The sequence below is a fragment of the Toxotes jaculatrix genome, chromosome 6 (assembly GCF_017976425.1).
Source record: "Toxotes jaculatrix isolate fToxJac2 chromosome 6, fToxJac2.pri, whole genome shotgun sequence".
In the NCBI taxonomy this organism is placed as follows: Eukaryota; Metazoa; Chordata; class Actinopteri; family Toxotidae; genus Toxotes; species Toxotes jaculatrix.
In genome coordinates this window covers 24,183,323-24,205,133 of record NC_054399.1, presented here as the reverse complement: position 1 = coordinate 24,205,133, position 21,811 = coordinate 24,183,323, and the positions used below count along the sequence as shown (strand labels likewise).

At 41.7% G+C, this 21,811-nt stretch overlaps 2 protein-coding genes across 2 annotated transcripts in view; one reads left to right on the top strand and one right to left on the bottom strand.

Annotated features, from left to right (window-relative positions):
* kifap3a (kinesin-associated protein 3a) overlaps nucleotides 1-6,266 on the bottom strand; it is a 29,386-nt gene extending 23,120 nt beyond the window's left edge. The window contains exons 1-9 of the mRNA XM_041040045.1: nucleotides 6,165-6,266; nucleotides 5,202-5,333; nucleotides 4,774-4,919; nucleotides 4,587-4,645; nucleotides 4,317-4,458; nucleotides 2,447-2,546; nucleotides 1,313-1,437; nucleotides 983-1,081; nucleotides 170-348 (exon numbers count right to left, since the gene is read on the bottom strand). Coding sequence (XP_040895979.1) covers nucleotides 170-348; nucleotides 983-1,081; nucleotides 1,313-1,437; nucleotides 2,447-2,546; nucleotides 4,317-4,458; nucleotides 4,587-4,645; nucleotides 4,774-4,919; nucleotides 5,202-5,333; nucleotides 6,165-6,205 — 1,023 coding nt within the window. The 5' untranslated portion in view covers nucleotides 6,206-6,266. The remainder of the gene's footprint in view (nucleotides 1-169; nucleotides 349-982; nucleotides 1,082-1,312; nucleotides 1,438-2,446; nucleotides 2,547-4,316; nucleotides 4,459-4,586; nucleotides 4,646-4,773; nucleotides 4,920-5,201; nucleotides 5,334-6,164) is intronic.
* A 3,380-nt stretch (nucleotides 6,267-9,646) lies between these two features.
* On the top strand, nucleotides 9,647-19,945 carry mettl11b (methyltransferase like 11B). Its single transcript, XM_041039418.1, has 4 exons — nucleotides 9,647-10,001; nucleotides 13,406-13,578; nucleotides 16,196-16,448; nucleotides 17,404-19,945. Exons 1-4 carry the CDS (start codon nucleotides 9,803-9,805, stop codon nucleotides 17,658-17,660), a joined length of 882 nt encoding a protein of 293 aa, XP_040895352.1. The 5' UTR covers nucleotides 9,647-9,802; the 3' UTR covers nucleotides 17,661-19,945.
* Nucleotides 19,946-21,811: the final 1,866 nt, after the last annotated feature.

Genomic DNA, 21,811 nt, shown 5'->3' with positions numbered 1-21,811 from the left:
ATGTGGTTAAAGCAGGTAAATCAGTTCTTATTTCATCTCACTTAGGATGCAAAGAAGGGAAAAGGGCAGAAAAGAGAAATGAAGGACGTGCTGAGCGTTTTTAGTAAAAAGTAGAATAGTAGTAGAAATGTTTATGTACAAAGCAGTGTTCGTCTGTTCCCTCTCTCACCATGTCATTCTTGTTCTCCATGAAGATGGAGAGCTTCTTGAGGAAGGAGACCACCACCAGCAGCAGCTCCTCGTCCCCTCGGTCCAGGATCTTCACCAGCATGTGAACGATGTTTTTGTTCCTCATCTTCAGCTCCGTGCGGGTGTCCTCAGCCAGGTTCAGCAGCAGGCACAGGGCAACTACGGGGTCCAAGATGGCGGACAGTGCAGAACCAGCTCGCTCAACAGAATTTACTTTTTCTTCTTCACTAGTCTATTCTTCTGTTCTTATACCTGTGACTCTGATATTTTGTGTTCAACTGTTTTGATTTCAAAGCACTTGAGATTAGAAATGTGCAATAAATAAACACTCTGGAAATCTCCACTAGAATTTTAAATGAAGTTTGTTTGATTGCTCCAGTCGTGAGGCAACAGATCTGGAGAGGTTAAATGAACAGGCCTGGAGTCACAGTGAGTATACTAATGTTTGCTCACAGCACCTTATTCAACGGCAGTGTAAGAGCTCGCCAAATTCAATTAAGTCCGGAGTAAACTGCCAGACCCAGTCTTAAAAACAGACTGTGCTGATCCCACAGCTAAAAACCTAAAAACCCTAACATGCAAAACAATGAACAGAGCTGCTTTGTGATAATATCTGATATTTTAATGACCGTTGAATCAATGTGATGAAGTGTTTCAATTTATCAGGTCTTTACTGGATTAACCAAAATCAAACGATTTTCCAAAAATGTCCTTATCATGATTCATATCAGTGGTGTGAGGATTTAATCCACTGACTCCTACATGGCAGCAGAACAGAGACAGTTCACAGTACCTCTGAGAAGCTGCTCCTGCTTGGTCAGAAGACTCTGGTACTTTCTGAAGGACTTCTCATGTTCTTTCTTCAGATTTTGGTTGTCAGAGAATTCTTCATGTGAAATCAGTCAAGGAAATCAAATCTTCCCCCAAAAAACCCTTGAATAGTGTGTCATAGTAATAACCCCAGGATTTGTCCTCTTCTTCCATGAAAACTGCCACTGTTCTGAATTTATCAACTCCCATTTACAAATAAATACTGCACCTAAAAAAAACTCTAACATCATCTATTTTATTCAGGAAAAAAAAGGGCTGAAATGCTTCAGCTGGATGACTGCTGAAAGGATATAGGCCTTCTTCTTCTTCTGCAGCTCATCTTGCCAGAGGTCATACCTCTTCAGCTCATGCTCGATGATGTTCATACACAGGGCCCCAATCTTGAAATGTGTGACCAGGCCATGGAACTGGGAGAAACTGGAGGAGAAAATGAGGAGGGAGAGAGAAAAAGACGTCCATTTATCCAAAAGTGGATTTTGAACACTGAAATCATATTTGGGATTTCAGCTGGGAGCTGTCATTAAAACGACCCGGTCCGTCACCCCTGAAGTAGTTTACAAAGTAAACTGTCAAAGTCAAAACACGTTCAGTCAAACAGCGCGTCCCGGTCCGACTTACAATCAGTCCAACCCGAATCCTTTCACAATCCAAATAGCATAACATGGACATGGAGACCAGCCAAGAAGGACGATCAGTTTTCAGGCGTACACATCCTCTTCAGGCCTAAATCAGCTCTGACAGACGTTTATGTATTATTCTAGTGAAGGCTAATTTTAATGTTTCCGAGCCCCCAGCTGGAGAGTGAAACTTCAGTGCTAGGTACGCTGCCAAAGGTGGAGGACTACTGTAAGAAAGAGGGGGAGCAGTGGAAGGGCCAGTGCTGCTAAAACGGAAATTCAGAAATACTGCACACAAAGAGTTGTTCATGCAGAATCCTGGGTTTTGTACGTCTAGTACATCAAAATATTCACTACACGACAAAAGTATGTGGACATCGTCTTTGTGTACTTTTGGTCTGGATCTGGTTTTTTGCTCTTTAGCTGCAGTGATGGAAAATCTTAATACTAAAGTGAACTGATATTCAAGACAACAGTGTTTACAACAGTGTCTTCCAACTTTGTGTCAACAGTTTGTGTTTGTCTCTCTCCTGTTTCAACATAAGATCAGCTCCATGAAGAAATGGTTTTCCCAGTTTGGTGTGGAAGAACTTGACTGGCCTGCACTGAGCTCTGACTTCAACCCCGTCCAATACCTTTGGGATGAAGTGGAGCAGCGACTGTGAGTCAGGCTTTATGGATTAATGCCAGTGGATCTGGTCTGATTTACATGTAGCTAAAACTAATGCAGTCTAATGAACAGTCCTGCATTAAATCCTACCTTCATCAAGACTCAACATACTCATACAATTAAGAGTTTGCTTATTTACCTGGAGAAGCAGAAGAAGACATAGATGATAGTTGTTGCCAGGTCCACACTCTGCTTCCAGTCCTCCCTCAGGACCCGGGCCAGGGCTCCGAGGGCCGTCTCTGACCACAGACACACAAACACAAATCAACAAAGACCTGCAATGCATGTTCAAACACACACGCACATGAAGTACAGAAAAAAAAGGAGAAAATGCAGAAAAGAGAGACAAGAGATGAGGAATAAAAACAAAGCACAAAGCGACTGAGTGTGAAAGCCAATCAGAGTCAGACTGAGCAGAGAGCAGAGCAGCGGGAGGTTCATCTAAAGAAACGTGGGGGAATGTGATCAGGTCGGAGGCTCCTTGGGGATTTTGAGCTATGGGTGCTTCTCAGCGTAAAGACATGCGTCCCAGGCTTCGTCTCCTCTTTCCGAGCTGACCCCAGGCCTCTGGGTTCACACGAACACTCGGCTCTTATCAACACTGGACCGGCTGATACGGCGCGACAGACAGAGCGAGCGGACAATGCCTTATGACAGATACAAATGAAGCAGTGCCATCTCATGAAGGCTGCGGAGGATGATGGCTCCGTGCTGTTGCTGAAGAAACAGGCCGGTTGTCACGGAAGGGAGCAGAACTGAAGCTGAGCTGTGTTTTCTTTTCAAGCCAAGGAGGAGCAGAGTGGACGAGCGGAAAAAAGAATTCAGACACGGAGTTCTACACCGATTCTGATTTTCATCCAAATACAGTTTTAACCTGATCGGCTGCAAAACTGTTTGAGGTTTGAACTTTAAAAATGAACTGATAATTTGGTTTCCAGAAAATAAAAGCATTCCTAATAACTTAGTTCATTCCTCAAGGTCCACTTACTAGCTTTTCATGGAGCCTTCAACCCCATCTAAAGGCCCTTCTTGGCAGATGGAGATTGTTCAGCTGTTGATTGTTTAATCAGCTGGCACCTGATAACAGCAGATGGAGTGAGCCACTCACAGGACACCAGAGATCATCTCTGAGCAGAAACTGGTTGCAATCTGCTCCCCCTGCTCCCTTTACCTGAGCACAGCTGCAACTCATGATTCATTTATTAACGATTAAAGTGACAACCATCTTCCCAGTTAACTGATTAACTGTTTGACCAATGAAACATAAGACCTACAGCCCAAAGTGTTTTTACCAAATGTCTTGTTTTATCCAACTAACAAGTTCAAAACCCAAATTTACTGTAAGACAAATCATGATCAACATATTTCACTCAGCACTCCATCAGGCTTTTGTCCTCTTTTTCAAAAGATCATTTTGTCTCTTAAAACTGTTAAATAAGTAAGTGAGAAGAGTCAGTCTCTTTAAAAAAAAAACCTCTTTGTTATTTTAGGATGGGGATGGAAAGTTTAACCTTCTCTGAACTTTCCTTCGTACTGTGATTCGGAAAAAAAAACGTATCAGTGTCAGTATTAGTATAAAACATCAAAATACTGGTGTTGGCTCCTGTTGTTGTATTTCTGCTGTGTTCCAGGCTCAAAGTCATGATAAAACACAAATACACAGGAAAAAAGTTAATGGGAGTAAAATCAGTGGAACAAGAGCTGTACACACTAAAACCTCAATCTGCTTGTGTGTGTCTCATATAAAAAAAACATATTAAAGGATTGGTTTTCACTGGAACTGCAGTTTTTATTTAATACTGTTGACTCTGTGGATTAACCAGCGTAACGGGGACATTGTTTCTGGAGACAGATGTTAAGAAATTGCAGACACAGACAAAATGAAACCTGAACAAATAAAAACAAAACTATCTGAATGGATGACAAGAGATAAGTGAGACAGTGTCTTTTTTTTCCCCAGCCCTTTAAACTGATTAAAGTCTTTGTTAAGTCAAAGTGTGGACAGGTACCGTTCTGTATGAGTTCCTTCAGGTTGTCCGGGTTACGGGCCAGCTGGAAGATGAGCGTGGCTCCTCTGATCTTCTCCTGGATACCCTCGTACAGCAGCTCCACATACTCATCGATGCTGTTGATGTTCGCCTCCTCGTCCAACTGGAGGACAAGAAAACAGTTCAACAAGAATGTCTTTTCCACTGTATAAGCACACACAACAAACACACACATTGTACAATATCGTGCTGCAGGGCTCCTACACGCGTCCTTTTGTTTTCGGTTCCTACCTCCACTCCTGCGTAAGGTGTGAAGTCTCGAGGTGAGATGCGTTTCTTCTCGCGGTTGTCTGTGAAAGGAAACGCTCAGCATCACAAATAATCCTCTGATGATAAACTACTTCCACCTTTCCCATGATGAACGCTGTCAACTATGAATATATGAGAGTTATTCGTAACGAGGTGAAAGTTCTTTTACCATTTGACTGCTTGCGGCTTTGCAGATAAAAGAGCAGCTGCTCCACCTCGTGGAGTTTAGACGGATGAATCAGACGACATTCCTCCACCACCTTCCGAGCCAAAGAGGACGTGTCTGTGCTGGCGTTCAAGTTTTTCAGGCGAATACTGAGGGCGGCACATACACACACAGACGGTCAAAAAAAAAAAAAACACGAGCAACCGAACACTGGGCAACAAGTTGTCAGATATCTGAACCATGATACAGGAGGAGATATAATCTGGGATTTGCTTGTCATACTGTCATAATTTGGTTTAAAAGTAATCTCCTTGTTCTTGAAGACCTTAAGGTTCAACACTTATTCCTCTAATCACATGAAGCAGGTAGTTAAAAGGTGATTTACAGTATGACAGTAAAGTCTAAAGCCTCAACTCAGTGATTCTTCTCACATTTTCTGACACTCTTTGCGTTCTCCAACCATGAGATCCCCCAGCTCTCCCAGGATCGTGGCCTCCACCTCATAGTGAACGACAAGGGCTTTCTCAGTGGGATGGACATCCAGAGTACAGCCCTTCACTCTCCTGTGGGTCACACACACACAAAATACGTGTGGATGGAAAGGCAAAGACATACAAGTGCTACTGAAGGGAAACTTTAATTCTACAGCATACAGTCATTTACTGTATTAGACAATAGTGCTCTTCCAAATTTCTTCTTTTTTTCTGTTTCAACGTGACAATGTGCACAAAGCCAGCTCCACTAAGAAATGGGTTTCCAGTTTCCCATCCAGCAGGATGAACTGGAGCACTGGAAGCTGACATCAGTAACAGCCATTAAAGATCTATCCTCTAAATACTTTCTGATTTTATGCTCATATTCATAATACAAATTATTTTAAATAGTTAAACAGACATGTTTTTCTCTCATATCCACTTGGTGTTGGAAATGAAATGAAGTGATCCTGTTTTATCCTCAATCATGAAAAGTAATTCTCATTTATATTTACTTCACTTTGACTGAGAAACCGCTCCATAACATAGATTTTTAAATGATTTTAAACGGAGGACAGATGCAGCAGATAAATACATGCATCTGTTTCTAATGGCAACGCTTGAGCCTGAACTACCACAGGTGTTTATACATCTTTAGACGTTTTCCTGTAAAAATCAGTGTAAACTGTATGTTTTTATCACACGTGTAAACAGTAATCAGCAGGTCAATAACGACCAACCGATCATTTACCGAAGTCAGCGGGTTTTTTTTTATCTTCACATTGAAGCATCACGGCTCATTGATTTTAGTAGCACACCCTGAGCAGACATAACGTGAGCAGCTACCGTTAGCAGTTACCGGTTATCTACCGTTACCGACGTGAATGATGTGCTAACAGCTTTCACTGCAGCGGCTGTTACCTCTTCAGATACCGCGGATCTTCCGCTTGTAAACTGTCCATTTTAGATAAGAGACAGAAGCCTCATCCGCTCCAGCTGCTGTGGACACAGGGCGGATGTTTTGTTTTTGTTTTGTTTTGTTTTTTTCTCCTCAGCTTGTTGCCAGGGCGGCGGCACACAGTCCCAAGCACCGGTACCAGACAGAGACGGCTGCCACCTGTCGTACGGGAGGACGAGCCTGCCGTTAACCTGCCGATGACCACAATGAGTGGACACTGTTGTTTACACTGTTTACCAGAGAAGCTGAACCAGCCATTGGTCATTTTAAAGCCTGGACTTATTGATGTTGTTGTATTGGACAGTATTATAATGCAGTAAACATTAGAATGTCAACACCTCTCCGACACACTGGCATCAACAATTAAAAGGTTTTCCAGAGGACTGTTGTATATGATCTTAGCACAGTATACAGGACTGATCACTCAGTCAATATTCAGAAGACCCAAGTTTTAAATCAGCACAGATAAATATAAAGGAAAAATGTATGACAAAGAAATATTCAAAACCAAACTCATCTTAAACTGTTGAACACGTGCAACCAGTGTTGTCAAATAATGGACATTCTCCTTCAGTGGGATTACAAACATAAAGCTAAACTGCTCCTCTTTTAGACTGGAACCTACCTGCAGATAATATGATGGATGGTCTGACTGCAGGCTGAAGTCACAGAGGCCACCAGGGTGAGTCAGGGTTAGATAACACTGAACCTGACCTGAGGTAAAAAGGGTCTGTGAACTTAGGGGTTGTTACTCAATGACTCATGCAACCTGCTATTGGCTTAAATTTTCTTCAGACTATTTTTACTTTGTGAGTTCAACAAGTGGATTCTCTTGAAACTTCAAATTGCCTCGCCTCAGTTCTTGACTTCCACCTTAACACTGAGCACAGGAAACATTTTGTAACACACTGTCCTGTTATATTTATTTATTTATTCATGCACGCATTAGGTTTTAGTTGTCAAGGGATTCAACAGAAAAAGTGACTTATTAAACCAAACTAATTTTTTTTTTATCTATTATTGAGTCCTAAAAGTTTCGTTTCCTTAAAATAGTCTTGTTTCCAATATGCACTTAATTTCCTTTAAATATTTACTAGAAATGAGCATCAACTTCCTGAATGAAGGAAGAATAAAACAGATCATTGCAACAGATTCAAGAGAAATGATGTGGTTATGAAAGCTCATTAGTTTATTGGTTTTGGAAACAGATTGAAATTATCTCACTGCACTTCCAGATATTTTTTATTTTTTTAACTTGTTTTAATGAAATACGCCTTTTGAGGCTTCATGAAAACTGTTTTTTTTTTCAGAGAAGCATTTTTCATGTGAAGTTTGGAAACTTGATAATGTTGAACAACTTTGCTTATGAACTCCAGACTACTATCTACTGAACTAAACTTACAAGTGAGAAATAAACGAATGACCAATAGTTGGAAATCGATACTGTAACATGATAAATCTGATCCTCAGAAAGTATTCGCTTGTCTCAGCTTCTGTCATTCTCCACCTAAGTGACAGCTGATGTCACCTGTCTAAATTTAGCCTGTGGCTTGTGATGGAAATATCAGAATATTATGTGTGTTAGGGGTCAGAAATATACAGGATTCCCTGCTCAATGCCACTGACTGAATTATTTCCGGTTCTACAAGAGCATGTGTAAATGATCTCCACGTGTTCTTGTAGAACCAGAAATAATTCAGTCAATAATTCAGTCTTACACTGTTTGACATAATCAGATTTGCATGTAGTTTGAGAAAGTCTTATGGTGTGTTTTCCTCCACAAAACAGACATCGTGTCCACCCATTGTGGTTTAAAAATGTCACATTAATCATCCATTTATACGTTAGCTTATTAGGTCAAATATGGGAACCACTAACAGCTAGTCAAGTCACCCAGCTACTGTGACTAATCCTGAGGTCAAATGGCAAGGTGTCAGCCTAAAGAGGTCAGTGAGACACACATAGCTGGTGATACGATGTTACTGAGACCTGAACCTCAACAGGTTCAAGTTTTTAAAGGATAACTCCAGGAAGTGGAGTTTTCTGACTTTTAAAGGTTTTATTTTTCTATTGTCAGTGGGACACAAACCATCAAAGACTGTCTCTCAGTACCTTCAGACTTCTCTCTGTCTGTGGCTTTCAGCTCTAAGGTCTATCATGACGGGCCCCTTAGGGGGCTGTTCTTTGAACTCTTTTGTTTTGTTTGGATCTCTTTTGTGGACATTTGGACCTTTTCAGATTCTTGTTTAGTTTGTTAAGTTTTGTTCACTGTTCCTGTTTTATTTTGAAATCATGACCCTTGTGTATCTTGTCTTGTTCTACTTCCTGTCTTTGTCTTATTTCCCTCCTTTTGTGATTGTCTGCCCCGCCCTAATTGGTTTCACCTGTTGCCCATTGCCTGGTGTATTTAAGTCTCGTTATTTCCCTGTGTTCTTGTTGGTTTGTCTGTGTTCCATGCCCGAGTCTGTTTCCTTGCCTGAGTGTGTGTCTTCCCTGTGATTGTTCCTGTACCTGTGCCTTGCATTTTTTCCCCACCTCATGGACTTACCTTGGTTTCCTCTGTTTGCAAGTAAGAACGTTTTGTATTTTCGTTTGGTTTGGTTTTTGAATATTTTTCTCCTGCGTGGATGATTTTTGGTTGTTTGAGTTTTGTTCCCTGGCCCTGGACACTTCCAGTGATTTTTGGTTCATTAAAAGACTCCTAGCCTGTCTTGGGGGTTATTGCTTTTGGGTCCTGGCCTGATCCCTAGTCTTAGCATTACAAGGTTAATGGTTCCTCATGCAGACACACATCTATAAAAATACTAACATTTCTTCCTAAGCTTTGCACTGAATCAGACTGTTTCACACTGCTTTCAGTCTGGGCTAAGCTCATATCACACTCAAAGACATTGAATAAGCAAAATGTTGAACTTTTTCTTTACTGTTACCTTCTAACTGAGCCTAAGTAGCACAGAAGGTGTTTAATTTTAATGAGGATTTACAGTTAGAATGAACCCAAATAACTTCATTCTACACTGCAAGCAAACATGGGAACATCTGTGTTTTAAAGCCAATGAGACGACTTGGATCCTGAATTTGAACTTTGATTTCTGATGTCTGAAGAGCTGAGCTGGTGCAGAACAGGAGCCATGTATACAAACATGAGAAGATGGAGCTAATTTTAGGATCTCATTATGTGGTAGCAAGGATTTAAGGTCAGACTCTCATGTGCTGCTGGAATGTGCAGCCTGAAGTCATGAAGTCGCCTTTGTGCATGCTTATTGCTTCTGAGAGCCTTTAGACAGAAGGCATCTCCCTCCATGCCCGTGGCCCCCCTCCTTCACACCTCCAAAGTCAGTGTCCCTAGCAGGTGATCTGTAACTCTGGCGGGACGTCCTGAGCGCCGCCCTGTGAAAAAGATCTCTGCTGATCATTTGAACACTGGCAGAGACGTGTTGAACACTCAGCTAGACAGATTTAGCAGCAGCTGGAGAAACAGTGTCCCAAACGGGCACCGTAACACTGAATGTTACTCTCCTCTACCGTCGCTCAGTCAGACACCTTCTCCCTCAAAAAAAACGTCGCTCTGTGAGGTGCCACCAGGCCACATAAAACCAAAATGGAGATCTCACTTGAAGATGATAGCAGCAGCTCATCACCCAACTTTGAGTACAAAGGCGCTCACCAAGCCTTCAGGGATCGCTGGAAACAGACTGATGACACTATGTGTCGCCACAGCATGTCCTTCCACCTGCACCACACGCTGAGGAGCGAGTTCTTTGCCAGCTACCTGTACCTGCTGGAGAAGACTCCTCTGGGTAAGAAGAGCCACACAAAGCTCCAACCACACACAGTCAAAAGGTCCAGATTTACAACCTTTTCTTGACCCTTGACTCTGTTAGGGATTGGGTATAGGTGACAAACACTCTGGTGGTTTTGCATGTTTTGGTTAACAACAGATCACTTTACAATGCTGCTTATTGTTATCTGAAGCTTACAATATATGGCAATTTATTTATTCCTGCATTGTCCCTTTCCCTTTTGAAAATAGACTTATAGGGACTTTGCACCCCAGCAGTAAATATCTTTATTTAAAGTCTGACATGTTCAAGCTGATACTGATTTGAAAACTTTGTATGTTACCCAAAATTACATCTGGATATTTGAAAAAAGCAGACCTGATGTTGACTATTCATCTCTTCATCTCAAGTTCATTTTCATATTGTGGGGAAATGAATAGAAAAGGAAGGAAGGAAAGAAAACAAACACATTTTGCTCTTTAGAAAGTGGTCAACAGTAATATAAAGTAATTCCTGCAAAATACTAGTACATTAATTTGACAGCACACAGTCAGTCGAGTAACAAATCAAACAATAACAGTAACAGACAATACTTTGCTTGTTTTGCAGACGTGACATCACAAATTGTGCAGGTAGCGTTCATGATAGTGATAATGTTGTGCACATTTATTTGCCCTTGTTGTAGAATCAAGTGCCAGAGGACTATCAGTGTTTACATTTCTTTAAAGTGCAAATATGTCAGTATACTTTATGAATTAGTTTGTGTCTTCCTGTATTAAGGTGTGATATTAAGCACCATGCATGTTTGTTTTAAATGGAAGTGTTAATGAAGAACCACTGAACAAAGGCACAGGAACTTTTGTCCTGACCTTTGCTGTAAATATGTTTCTGGGGTCTTCTTTCCTTCCTCTTAACTGAAGCAGTTTCTGCACTAGAAGACAGGACAGTAACATTTGACCATCCTATTGTTTCAAGCAACTTTAACAAATAAAAAGTTAAAATTAGAATCAATAAGAGATAAGATTACTCAGACCAGTACACACAGGAATGTTACTGCCATAGTCTTACTTAGTGTAGTTTTTTGTTTACACATGTGCTTGTGTGTGAAGACGTTTGTCTGTACAGTCAGTATTATACTGTAATTTAAATCCAACTTTGTCCACATCTGTTTTGGTTTATCAGGTCTATGAATCAAGAGAATCTTTGGAAATGAAGGACAATACAGTTTTTCCTTTTTCTTGTATTTGCCACTTTGGCCACAGCAGCCAACGCACAGCAAACAGTTTGGAGCCTGGCTTTAACGAAGGGCATTTTGTTAGCATTAAACAATTGTTAGTATTAAACAACATATTCTGGGAGTCTTTTAAAGAAATGTACAAACATCTCTGCACAGAGGAGGTGATATAGATCATTTTAAGTCTCACAGCGGAGCCCACATACCAACAGCATGGCACACTGCCTGCTACTGGAACAGCTCCAGCACGTGACTCTCTCTGAAACCACAAACTGGCGTTTGTACTGATTTTATTTGTTCTTATTGTAGCAGTAGTGTGTGCACAAGGGAAACTCTAGTTTTTAATAGAATGTGCTAACAAGGGAAATGAATTAATGACTTCAACGTCCTTTAAAGACAGTTAATATGAAGGAAACATGTAGAGCCTGTTCCTTCCTTTGTTAAAAGTGGACTAAGAAGCCTATTAGCTCTACAGTGCATCGTGATAGTACTCCTCATTGTTGAAAGTTGTAAGTTTGAGCTGAACTTAATCCTCTCCAGGCTGTGCACTTGTCAATCATGAAACCACAAGCTGCAGAAACAGGAGATCCTGACCTGCTGTCCATTCTGGCTCAAAGACGACTTATTTTCTTACCACTAACTTGATACAAGGCCCATTAATGGCATGGCATGTCGAGCACGAAAGCACTATCTCATGTCATTCAGCGCTATAGATGACAGTCACAGGGCCGCGGTCAGATTCTTTACTAACAACCATGACAGCTTTAAATGGACTGAATGAAATATATATTTAACTTAATAAAGAAAATGGCAAGTCTACCTAAAATAAATTGGATGCCATGGGATATAAATTTAGGCCTAGCACATCAGAAATAAACTTAACCGTTCAATCAGATGTCTGAGGTTCTGTTATATCAAAGGACAAAGGTCAGCCTTTTCTCGCAGCTTCTAATGAGTTGGTCCCCTTTAACACTGAGAGATAGATGGACATGGTGACACTAGAGTGGCTCTTACTTGGCAGACGTGTATGTCGTTGTGCTGTTTGCCCTCCTTCTTGGTCTTGCTTGATGTTTCTATACTTATCCTTCCTCTGAAAGCTTCCTGAGGGGTCACATGACATGTAACCGCCCACCCGCGGTACTCCAGTCAAACCTGATGACGAAATCCTCAAACGTATCACAAAGAAGTGGGGACTTCACAACATGCTTTGCCTGATTCTACACCTTGTTTTCAACGAGACTCCAATGTGCTGAATGATTCTGTTTGCTGGCTCTCTGCCTCATCCTGATGTTGCTAACATGGGGCGGGAGGGAAGTCCAGGGGGAAATAAATCCCCCCTCTTAATGTTTCATTGTGGTGTCATGAATTCTGCCTCTGGAGATCCTTGACAAGCAGATGGACGTTCCCGCATGACCCGCACCTCCCCAACCCCCCCAATACGCCAGGAACGTGTCTTCTAAGCCTTCGGAAATGTTGCATTCATTCTGCAGGATTTATTTCAGCTCAGCAGAACTGAGGCAGCGATAGGTTGCGATAAGTTAAGAATCCAGTCGTTAAGTTTCTTACTGTCACAGTATGTCATTGTCATCTCGTTATAAAAGGAAAGTATTGTAGTTGACCACATATCTGAGCATTTACAAAAAAACATACACCACAAGGGAGAACAGCTGAGGTTTAGAGGCAAACAGTCCTTTAAGGCCACAGCTTCTTCCTGTTAGTCACTGTTTACTAATTGGTAACTAAAATCGCTTGTAAGCACACAACATTGCAAATGAATCAATCAGCATGTGATCTTATATCATGTAACAGCTGAGCCGAGTGTTAGAGCAGCGCAGCACATCCTTATTTACAGTCTTCTGTTAATCACATTGTCATTCTGCAGTGATTCTCTCCATGCAGAGCAGTCCACTGTCGTTCTGAGTGTTTTGTTGCAAATGCCCAGTTCCTTATCACCAGCATAAAACTGAAAAGATGAGTATAGATTTACATTTGGTAATCACCTTTATCTCCACTCTTTTGTTTTTGTTGTGTGATTGTGATGTTTGTTGGTTTGAGTTTGGATTCATTTAACACTTAACGTATGAATTGTACAGATGTCTGCTTTTCTTCAGTCACAGGTAACAACCAGTATTAAGGATTTTTTTTTCTTTTTATCAGTGTCTTTACGTCTGTCCATGTGTCCTAACAGTGAAGCTGTTCCCTGTCACCTGTGAGTACATCAAAGGAGAGAAACAGTTTTACTACCGAGCTCAGCAGTTCTATGAAGATGTGTCGGCCTCGGAGGAGGGCATGATGGGAGATTTTGTGGAGATATCCAACGTTGATCTGGAGGGTTCCCGGCAATTTCTGAAGAGGTTTGTGGTGAGTCCAACAGAGAAACACAAGCTACTACCTCACATTCAAGTTCAACATAGATGAAAGGCTGAGTCAGATCTGGGAAACAGATACTGCGTCATCTGAGAAACTCCACTGTTTCTCCATCGTCTACACTCTTTACTGTGGCTTCTAACTTCTGTCCATCAGTGTATCACTTTACACTGTTGTAGCTATCTCTGAAGACATGTCAGAATCTATTTTGGACAAGGAATTCATTGTCCTTACTGTATAAGAAGGATTCCATGTTGTTTCATGTGGGTGGAGGCCACAGTGCAGTTTCTAATAGTGGCACAGACATGATGCCAGCCCCATAAACACCCATACAGAGCCAACAGCTGTTAATTACTTTGTACCATGGTCATTTTTACAAGCACTAATTTGTTCACAGTGGAAAAGGATCTGAACATTTCTCATTTTTTCTGTTTAAAAACATCTATAGTTTCATAAATTGCTATGTGGTGTTTAACTGACCAAAGGGGATGCACCATCTGCACTTTTAAACATCGTATACTGTATATCTGAACATTTGTATGCATGCACACAGTCATGCATGTGCATGTATGTGTGTGAATGTTGCATGTTTGTGTGGGCTGGATGGGTTTTTTTTTTTAGGTGTTAGAACACTCCAAGTGCTAATTCAGGGGAATGGGTTTGGCCCAGAGACCAGGTTATTTAGAGGATCAGTTTTACAGGAGCTCTAATTATAAACTGCTAAGATTGGATGCTTTAAAGGAGATACAGATGACTGAGTGGCTGTTTTGTCACTGGTGCAAATGTAAACACAACAAGCCCTGATTTAACACAGCTTTGCTATGACACCGTGTTCAGGACAACTGGTTAATACAATACGGTGCATTTAATATGTTAAATATCAGTTCTCCATTCTCAGCACTAAACTTCTGTATGTCATGAAACTATGATTGGTTTCACAGTTTGCTTTATTACACCAAAACATAACATAACTAACAGAAAACACAAAACGTTTTTGGCTTTGTAAGTGACTTAGTTGAGCAGTTATCAAATTCTGTGGGGAATAATTTAACAGGACTGCCATATTTCAGGGAAAATTAGTGTACACTGAAATTCACACTGCAGTGCACCAAGAGCCGAGTTTGCATCATTAATGAATTAGCGGTTCACAGTTCATCCATTTCTCTGTCTAGTTAACTGCAATGGGCTCCAACTTCAGGCCAGTGGTCATTATCCCGGCTACAGACCACACTGTGCATTGTCACAGGAAGATCGAGGAAAAGCATACAAACTCTGAAATTAAACCAAACAGTTGTCAAACAGTGCAAAGAGTTTATAAGAAGCTGTGAGCGACAGTGGTGGTCTCATGTGATCTGAGCAGAGATCTGATTGGACCAGTTATGGCAGATGCAGGGTCAGTTTTCTGTAATACATCATTGACACTATTGTGTGACGTGGTGGTTTTCTGAATTGTTGATGGGAAATCGTACAAAGTTCTTGTACAAATATGATAATTATCATACACCTGGACACCCTGCTCATCAGCTAACAGTGTGGTTGTGTTGTGCATGAATATAAATTACTGGAAGTCTGGGCTGAAAAACAGCAAACCTTTAATCAACCCTCACAGTGATATGACTCAGTGTAACAGCAAACCATCCCTGTGACATGGCCCTTTGAATTGCTGTGCTACTTTACATAATCAAGCTTAGAAGCTGCCCATTTCACGTCATCTTATACTGGTGTGGTGTGTGTCTTTTTCCAGTGAGGTCTGCACTTAGTGCTCTAGAAATAGTCGCTTTCTGAGTTAAAGTCGATGATGTTCGCTTCAACTTTGAGTTTTTGGTTTTGTCTGTGTGCAACTTCTGTCCAGAGGTTGACTTTTAAATCTTCACTTGAAAGCAGAGACTCTGAATGACAAACAAAAAATGTCCAAAAAAGGCTCTATCTCCTCTACAAGTGTGGGCTCACATCATCGTCTTTCAAAACCCCCTCCTGGTTGTGAACAGCTCCTGTTTAAACCTGACGTCTCCATTAAAAATAAGTGCGGTAGGAAGAGATTTAGAATACACCCAGATTAAACTGAGCTACGTACGCATGGAGCAATATGGCAGTAATTCACCGAAACCAGGAAGCCTCCTGTAACAAGCACAGAGCTCCTTGGGGCCCCATCTTTCATACAATCACACACTGGGGCCCCTGATGTGGAGGGGTTGGAGTGAGGTCAGAATACCAAATGAAAAGGAAGAAAAACCAGCATGATTCAAGTGAGGAGACTTTTTGTTCCCCCGTGGTAAAGTTCATAGTTTTGTTGCCCTGAGGAACTGAGGTCTACTTGTTTGTGGTGTCGGTGCTTTTGAGGCACAGAGGCCTGACATCTGGCAACACAGAAAATAGCATAGACCCTTCTGTGACTTATAGATATGGTAATAACATGCTGCAGAGAAACAGACATTTTGTTTTCTGTGAAACGTAAATTCACTTCTTATTTTTTATGGTCAGTTTGACAGTTGTCTTCAATTGAGGTGTTTCACTAACGTTACCCTCGGGATAAACCTCGAAACAAGGTTGAATTTTGCAGCAGTTCTGAATGTTTTTTTTTTTTGTTTGTTTTGTTTTGTTTAACCCACAGGGTCCTGGTAAGGCCGGCACACACTGTGCCCTGGACTGTGGCTCTGGGATTGGGCGTGTAACCAAAGGTGTCCTCCTTCCTGTGTTTGAAAAGATGGAAATGGTGGACATGATGGAGCACTTCCTCCTCCATGCACACGAGGAGTACCTGGGCGACGACGCCGACCGCATTGAGACCTACTACTGCTTCAACCTGCAAGAGTTCACACCTCCAAAAAACAAATACGACGTCATCTGGATGCAGTGGGTGGCATGTAAGTATGAAAGGCATCTCCGTCTACAGTCTGCTTATTACAGGCAGGCTGTACTGAGAGATTTCAGTCATCATCCATAAGTGTTGTCACTGACTTTGTAATTCGTTCACCTTTCAGATGCTATTCAGCAGGTGAACTCTGCTCACAGGGCCCGATGCTCAGCACTGGCTCTATCTTTACTTCAGTCTGTTTGTGGTCCAAACCACGTTTAGTATAAAGCTACTATACTATGCAGGCACATGAGGTTAACAGCTCAGCAGCCTATCATTTACAGCAGTTCTCAGGTTATGGTTGTTTCTGTGACTTTCACTGTCTTTTAATAAGCTTTCAATGAGGAAGTAACCGACTGTGAATCACAGTTGAGATGATAATCACCACTGACTGTGGTGATTCATTACAATCAGTTCACTTTGGAAGCTCGTTGATAAAGATTTGTTTGTACACATCCCGAATGAAAAACTAATACAATGGATAAAACTGGGGAAGGTGTCTGAGCTCAGCCTCAGGGGCAGAATAAGGATCTCTAACACCCTGATGGAGCTTTGGTGCTTCAGCATCCCAGCATGGACACCTCCCTATGGAAGTGCAATGGACATGTCCAGTTGAAACAAGACCCCAGGGGCCGTCTGAGAACACGCTGGAGAAATTCTGTATCTCCTCTGACCAAGGAATTATTTGGAGTCCTCTAGGAGGAACTGAAGAGAAGAACTTGGCCCACTTTGCTTGGATGGAAGAGATGGAAAGATAATCTTTCTCTTTTTCTATGTCAGTGCCTGTTTTAACAGCCACGTTGCAGTAAGTTAGCTGATCCATGGCAGAAGTAAAATCTGTTTTTATGTCACGTTCTTTTGACTGCATCTACCTGGGAAAACTACCGGAAACAAAGATCTTTGCAGGGACCAGTTTTTCAACTGTTTTGTTTTTCTCTTTGTCCTTTAACTGTCTTCTTCTTCAGGTCACCTAACAGACAAGGACCTGCTGAACTTCCTGATTCACTGTAAGAAGAGCTTGCGTCCAAATGGTGTCATCATAATAAAGGACAATATGGCGCGGCAGGGCTGCAAGCTGGACCCCATCGACAGCAGCATCAGCCGCCACCTGGACATCATGAAGAGCATCATCGCCAAGGCTGGCCTGGAGGTCCTGGCTGTTGAGAAACAGGAGGGCTTTCCTGACGTCATCATGCCTGTCTGGATGATCGCTATGAAGTAGAAGCGACATTATTACAGTGAAAAGTTTCAGATTGTTGTTTGTCTGTGTTTGTCAAAAACTTAAAGGAAAATCCACCATAAATCTGACCTAACATGTTATTCCTGTTCTTTTAAAATCTGATTTTAGAATAATTCTCTAAAAACTACAACAACATCAACAAAATCTTCACAATATCATCAGGAGATAAATCCTGGAGCGTAACGGCACCCAGGGCGATTTTATGGAGACAGGAGAGTTTTTTTTTTCTGCTTTGCTCTGAAATGAAATAAAGCTTCTCTGAAACGTTATATGTCTACAGAAGCACTTTGCGCGTCCACAAAGCCAGGCTGTGATTTATCGTCCACCGACCTCCTCCAGGTTTTGTGTCTTGATGACATCAAACGTCAGAGCCTCAATTCTCTGTGGGAGAAGCTTGTTCCTGCCTGAACCACCAGGATCATTGGAATAACATGTGAATTTAGATTTGCTGTTGGGTTTCTCCTCTGAGCGAATGATCTGTATCCATGTTTGACTCAATCAAACATGTTAGACTGCGAGTACAGCACATCAACAATAGTAATGTATCATCTCGGATTTAAAAACAATGGCTTTATATTTTTGAGTATGACTAACATGTAATCTGTATCTAGTGTCATGTTGAAAACCTGATCACAGGACTCTACAGTCACACATGGTTTTAAAAAGTGTTCTTGTTAATATCATTTTGCCCACATTGTGATCAGAACTCCACCTATGTATATTTGGTAGGTGGAGCTGTCAACCCCACATTAGGTTCCAGGTTTTGAAAGTGTGTGCAGTGTCGATCTTGTGTTTTTGGTGTGAAAGCCCTTTTTCACATAAGAGCGTGATCAGAGCCATAAAAGAAGCTTATTAGTGTTAGCACTAGTCGGCTGCCCTGTCGGTGACGGGACGTTTGTCCTGCACGTTGTGCAGCAGCAGTTTCTGAAGTGTCCTGAAGTGATGCTGCTCTGTGAGCTCTGCTTATTGCTGAGAAGGAGCTCGTCTGTAGTGTTTTAGCAGGAAGTTTAGCAAGAAGCAGTGGAGGCAGGTGACTTTTCAACTTGGTTGGGCAGATTTTTTTATAAAGAATGTGGTCACAGATTTCATTTACACTCGCCCACCTCTACACAGGCTCTGGCTCAGCAGATTGTCTTCTGACTGCACTACACACTGTGCAGTTACATCAGCATTAATTAGTGTTTTTCCTGAACCAGATGAGATATCCAGATACAGACCACATGTTAATCACACCTCTCAGTATGGCATGTAGATACCGTTGCTTTAGGAGAAATAATGTTCATTCATTGTATTTAGTGCACATATTATTGGCCAGATGTAAATATTGTGTTTTTATGTGAGAATGTGTTTTATACTTTTGCTTGTAATATTGCAGATTAATAGATGTGTCATTTTTATATTGATTTCCTCTGTGTGCTGCTTAAACTTAGACTAGAATTGTGCTGCTTTACTTGCTTCAATTCCACTGTCCAGAACAACATGAATACACTGAGCTGCAGTTGTGCTGTTTTTCTAAGAGAGAAATGCCAAACTCTGGAAGCATATGGATGTAGTTTTATGATTTTTAAATGCTCTTTTCATATATGATGATTTTCATCCCATGTTCCAAACAAACGCTAATAGGATTAGAGATGGGTAATCACCTTTGGCTATTATAATCAGGCCTGGAACATAAACGCTTACCAATTTTCCCTAAATATTCCTGCAGTACCGCCGGTCCACACCCCTGACAGTGACCGAGCTGCAGTCCTCCACAGAGTGGGCTCAGATAATTGAGATCCTCTCAAATCGTTATGGTAATTCTCCTAAGTATTATTACTGTTATTATTTTTTTCAGACTAACAGTAGAAGCAGCACATTGTTTTGGGCTAATGACTTTCAGCTGGGCCCCTGAGGTAGATGGGGGGGTTGATTATTTCCTGGTTTTGACAGACAGTGCCTGCTTTCATATCTGCCCTGGCTTCATTTCAGGCCTGTCAGATGTTGTCTGCATAAAACACATCCAGGAATCGCCTCAAATATTCAGCATTTGCGTGCGTAAGCACTCGACAGGAGTGGTGCAGAGTTGTTCCTCCCTGAGCTTTTCATGAAAGGATAGTTTGTCAATGAGTGGGCTGACTTTGAGAAAGTACAAAATCATTGACGTGTTGAAGGCGAGATGGCGTGAGATGATCTCCGCAGTATGTTTCTCTCGTCAGAATGACTCTTTTGAGATGTGAATAGACCAAACACATTTTCCACATCCCGTATGAATTAAAGATCAAAATGCCCCAAAGTTAAACTTGTAGGTATTTTCTTTCTCTCCCCCAGCAAATAGCAGCCAAATGTGCTGTCACCTTTTCAGGAGTGGTTAGCGTCGCTGACAGTCAAGGCTATCATTTCTAATACTGCTCAATGTCCTCTGCAGCCGCTCGGCAGCAGTTTGAATATATTAACAGGAGTAACGCTAATTTGTCCAGTCACATCAGCAGAGCAGAGATTCTTGTCTGAGTAAATCTCAGCGAGAGACAGGAGGAAGACAGAGAGCACAGGGGGATCACCTTAACATGCAAAACATGACTGGGAGCAGGTCACCTTGAAGCCAGAGCGTCAGCTGCAGAAGTAAAATCTTCTAATGGCAGGTTCATGAAGACAGATACATTTTCCCTGGTTTCTTGGACTTGTCAGAACTGCCAGTTGGTGAGCAAAGACTGCATTTTTGTCTTTATTGGATGGTGGACAGTATGGAGACAGACAGGGAATGAGACATACAACAAAGGTCCCCAGCAGCAATCAAACCAGGGACATAATAGTTAGCACGTGGTACAGACCTAAAACATTCAGCTATCTGGATGTCCTTCATAAAATTTGTTATGGACAGTTTATCTTAAAGTTTATATGGATGCATTTTTCTTTTATGGTTCCAGTGAAGACATCGTACATTTGATGGAAAACATGGGTGTGGCTGCCTTCAAATCCTTTTTTTTTTTTTTATAAACATAGTCAACAAGCATCTGTTCCTGCTGTCTGAGGCTGTACTAGCACTCTGGGTCAGATGACATCAACCTTTGTCAAAGTTTTCCCAGCTAGCCGCCAGTGGCTGAGGCTCGGTTATGCTTGAAAAGAATCAGTTCATAACACGCTGAAGACAAAAGTGTTTATAGCTCCTCTGAACCTCAGTGAAAATCTTGCTGTTAAACAGCAGATTAGAAAGAGATTGTGACCTCTCACCTTTCTGTCGGGTTCCACAGTTTTCTCCTGACCAGCACTTTGGTCTGTGGCAGTATTTTCTCATGGCTGGATTACCATGATATTCGATGTGGGTATTCATAGGTGAATACTAACGCATGTGGGTCTGACAGAGAAAAATAATGGTAACTTATAGAAACACATGGGTAAATTGTCATGCCATTGTTCTTTTCAGTACTTTTATTTTGTGGGGTGCAATTAACACTTCAGCCTCTTGGGGCTGCTAACGGGGCTTTAGCCTTTCACACTTTATTCTAATGCTTGTTGGAAGGACACAGTGGCGGTTACGCTATAGCTTCCGCCCTCATGTGAAGATAGTAAACACCCCCAGGAAGCACCAGAGGGGTCATTTTCCAGAGCAGAGGCATCAGCTCAGACAGTCTGAGCTTTCATCCTGAACAGACTGAGTCTTTGTGGAATCTACAGTCGACAGAAACCTCAGTCAGTCAGTCTCCGGAGCCGGGATGGTTTCATCGAGACAGAGAGAAGAGTAAGCCTAACCTCCATTCCCTGGGAGAATTCAGACCAGAGGAATGTGCTTTCTCTTCATCTCCAGTTCTCATAGTAAATCATGTCACTGAAAAAAAAAAAGACCTGATGATTTTTGGGCTGTTTTTTCTTTGGCTGCCCATTCTGGGTTTTAACTCTCCCAGCATGTTGTCAAGGGTCTGAGGATTTTAATTTTTTTTCTTTTGCCCCACTCAGCTCTCCTCGGCTCAGAGGACAGGGATTAGTTACACAGGCCTTTTATTGGCCCAGCCCTGAACATGTAGTATTTCATCCAGCAATGTGGGTTTGGAGCCTGGATCAGGTGCTGCTGACTATAAGGGTTTAATCTCTGAGCCAAACAAATGATGACAAATGTTGATGTACAGTAGGTTCTAACTACAGCCCAATATGTCCCA

Excerpts from the sequence above, each read along its gene's own strand:
- mettl11b (XM_041039418.1), top strand. The coding sequence starts at position 9,803 with ATGGAGATCTCACTTGAAGATGATAGCAGCAGCTCATCACCCAACTTT. Across the intron at positions 10,002-13,405 it reads GCTGGAGAAGACTCCTCTGG|TGAAGCTGTTCCCTGTCACC; the intron begins GTAAGAAGAGCC and ends GTGTCCTAACAG. Across the intron at positions 13,579-16,195 it reads AATTTCTGAAGAGGTTTGTG|GGTCCTGGTAAGGCCGGCAC; the intron begins GTGAGTCCAACA and ends TTTAACCCACAG.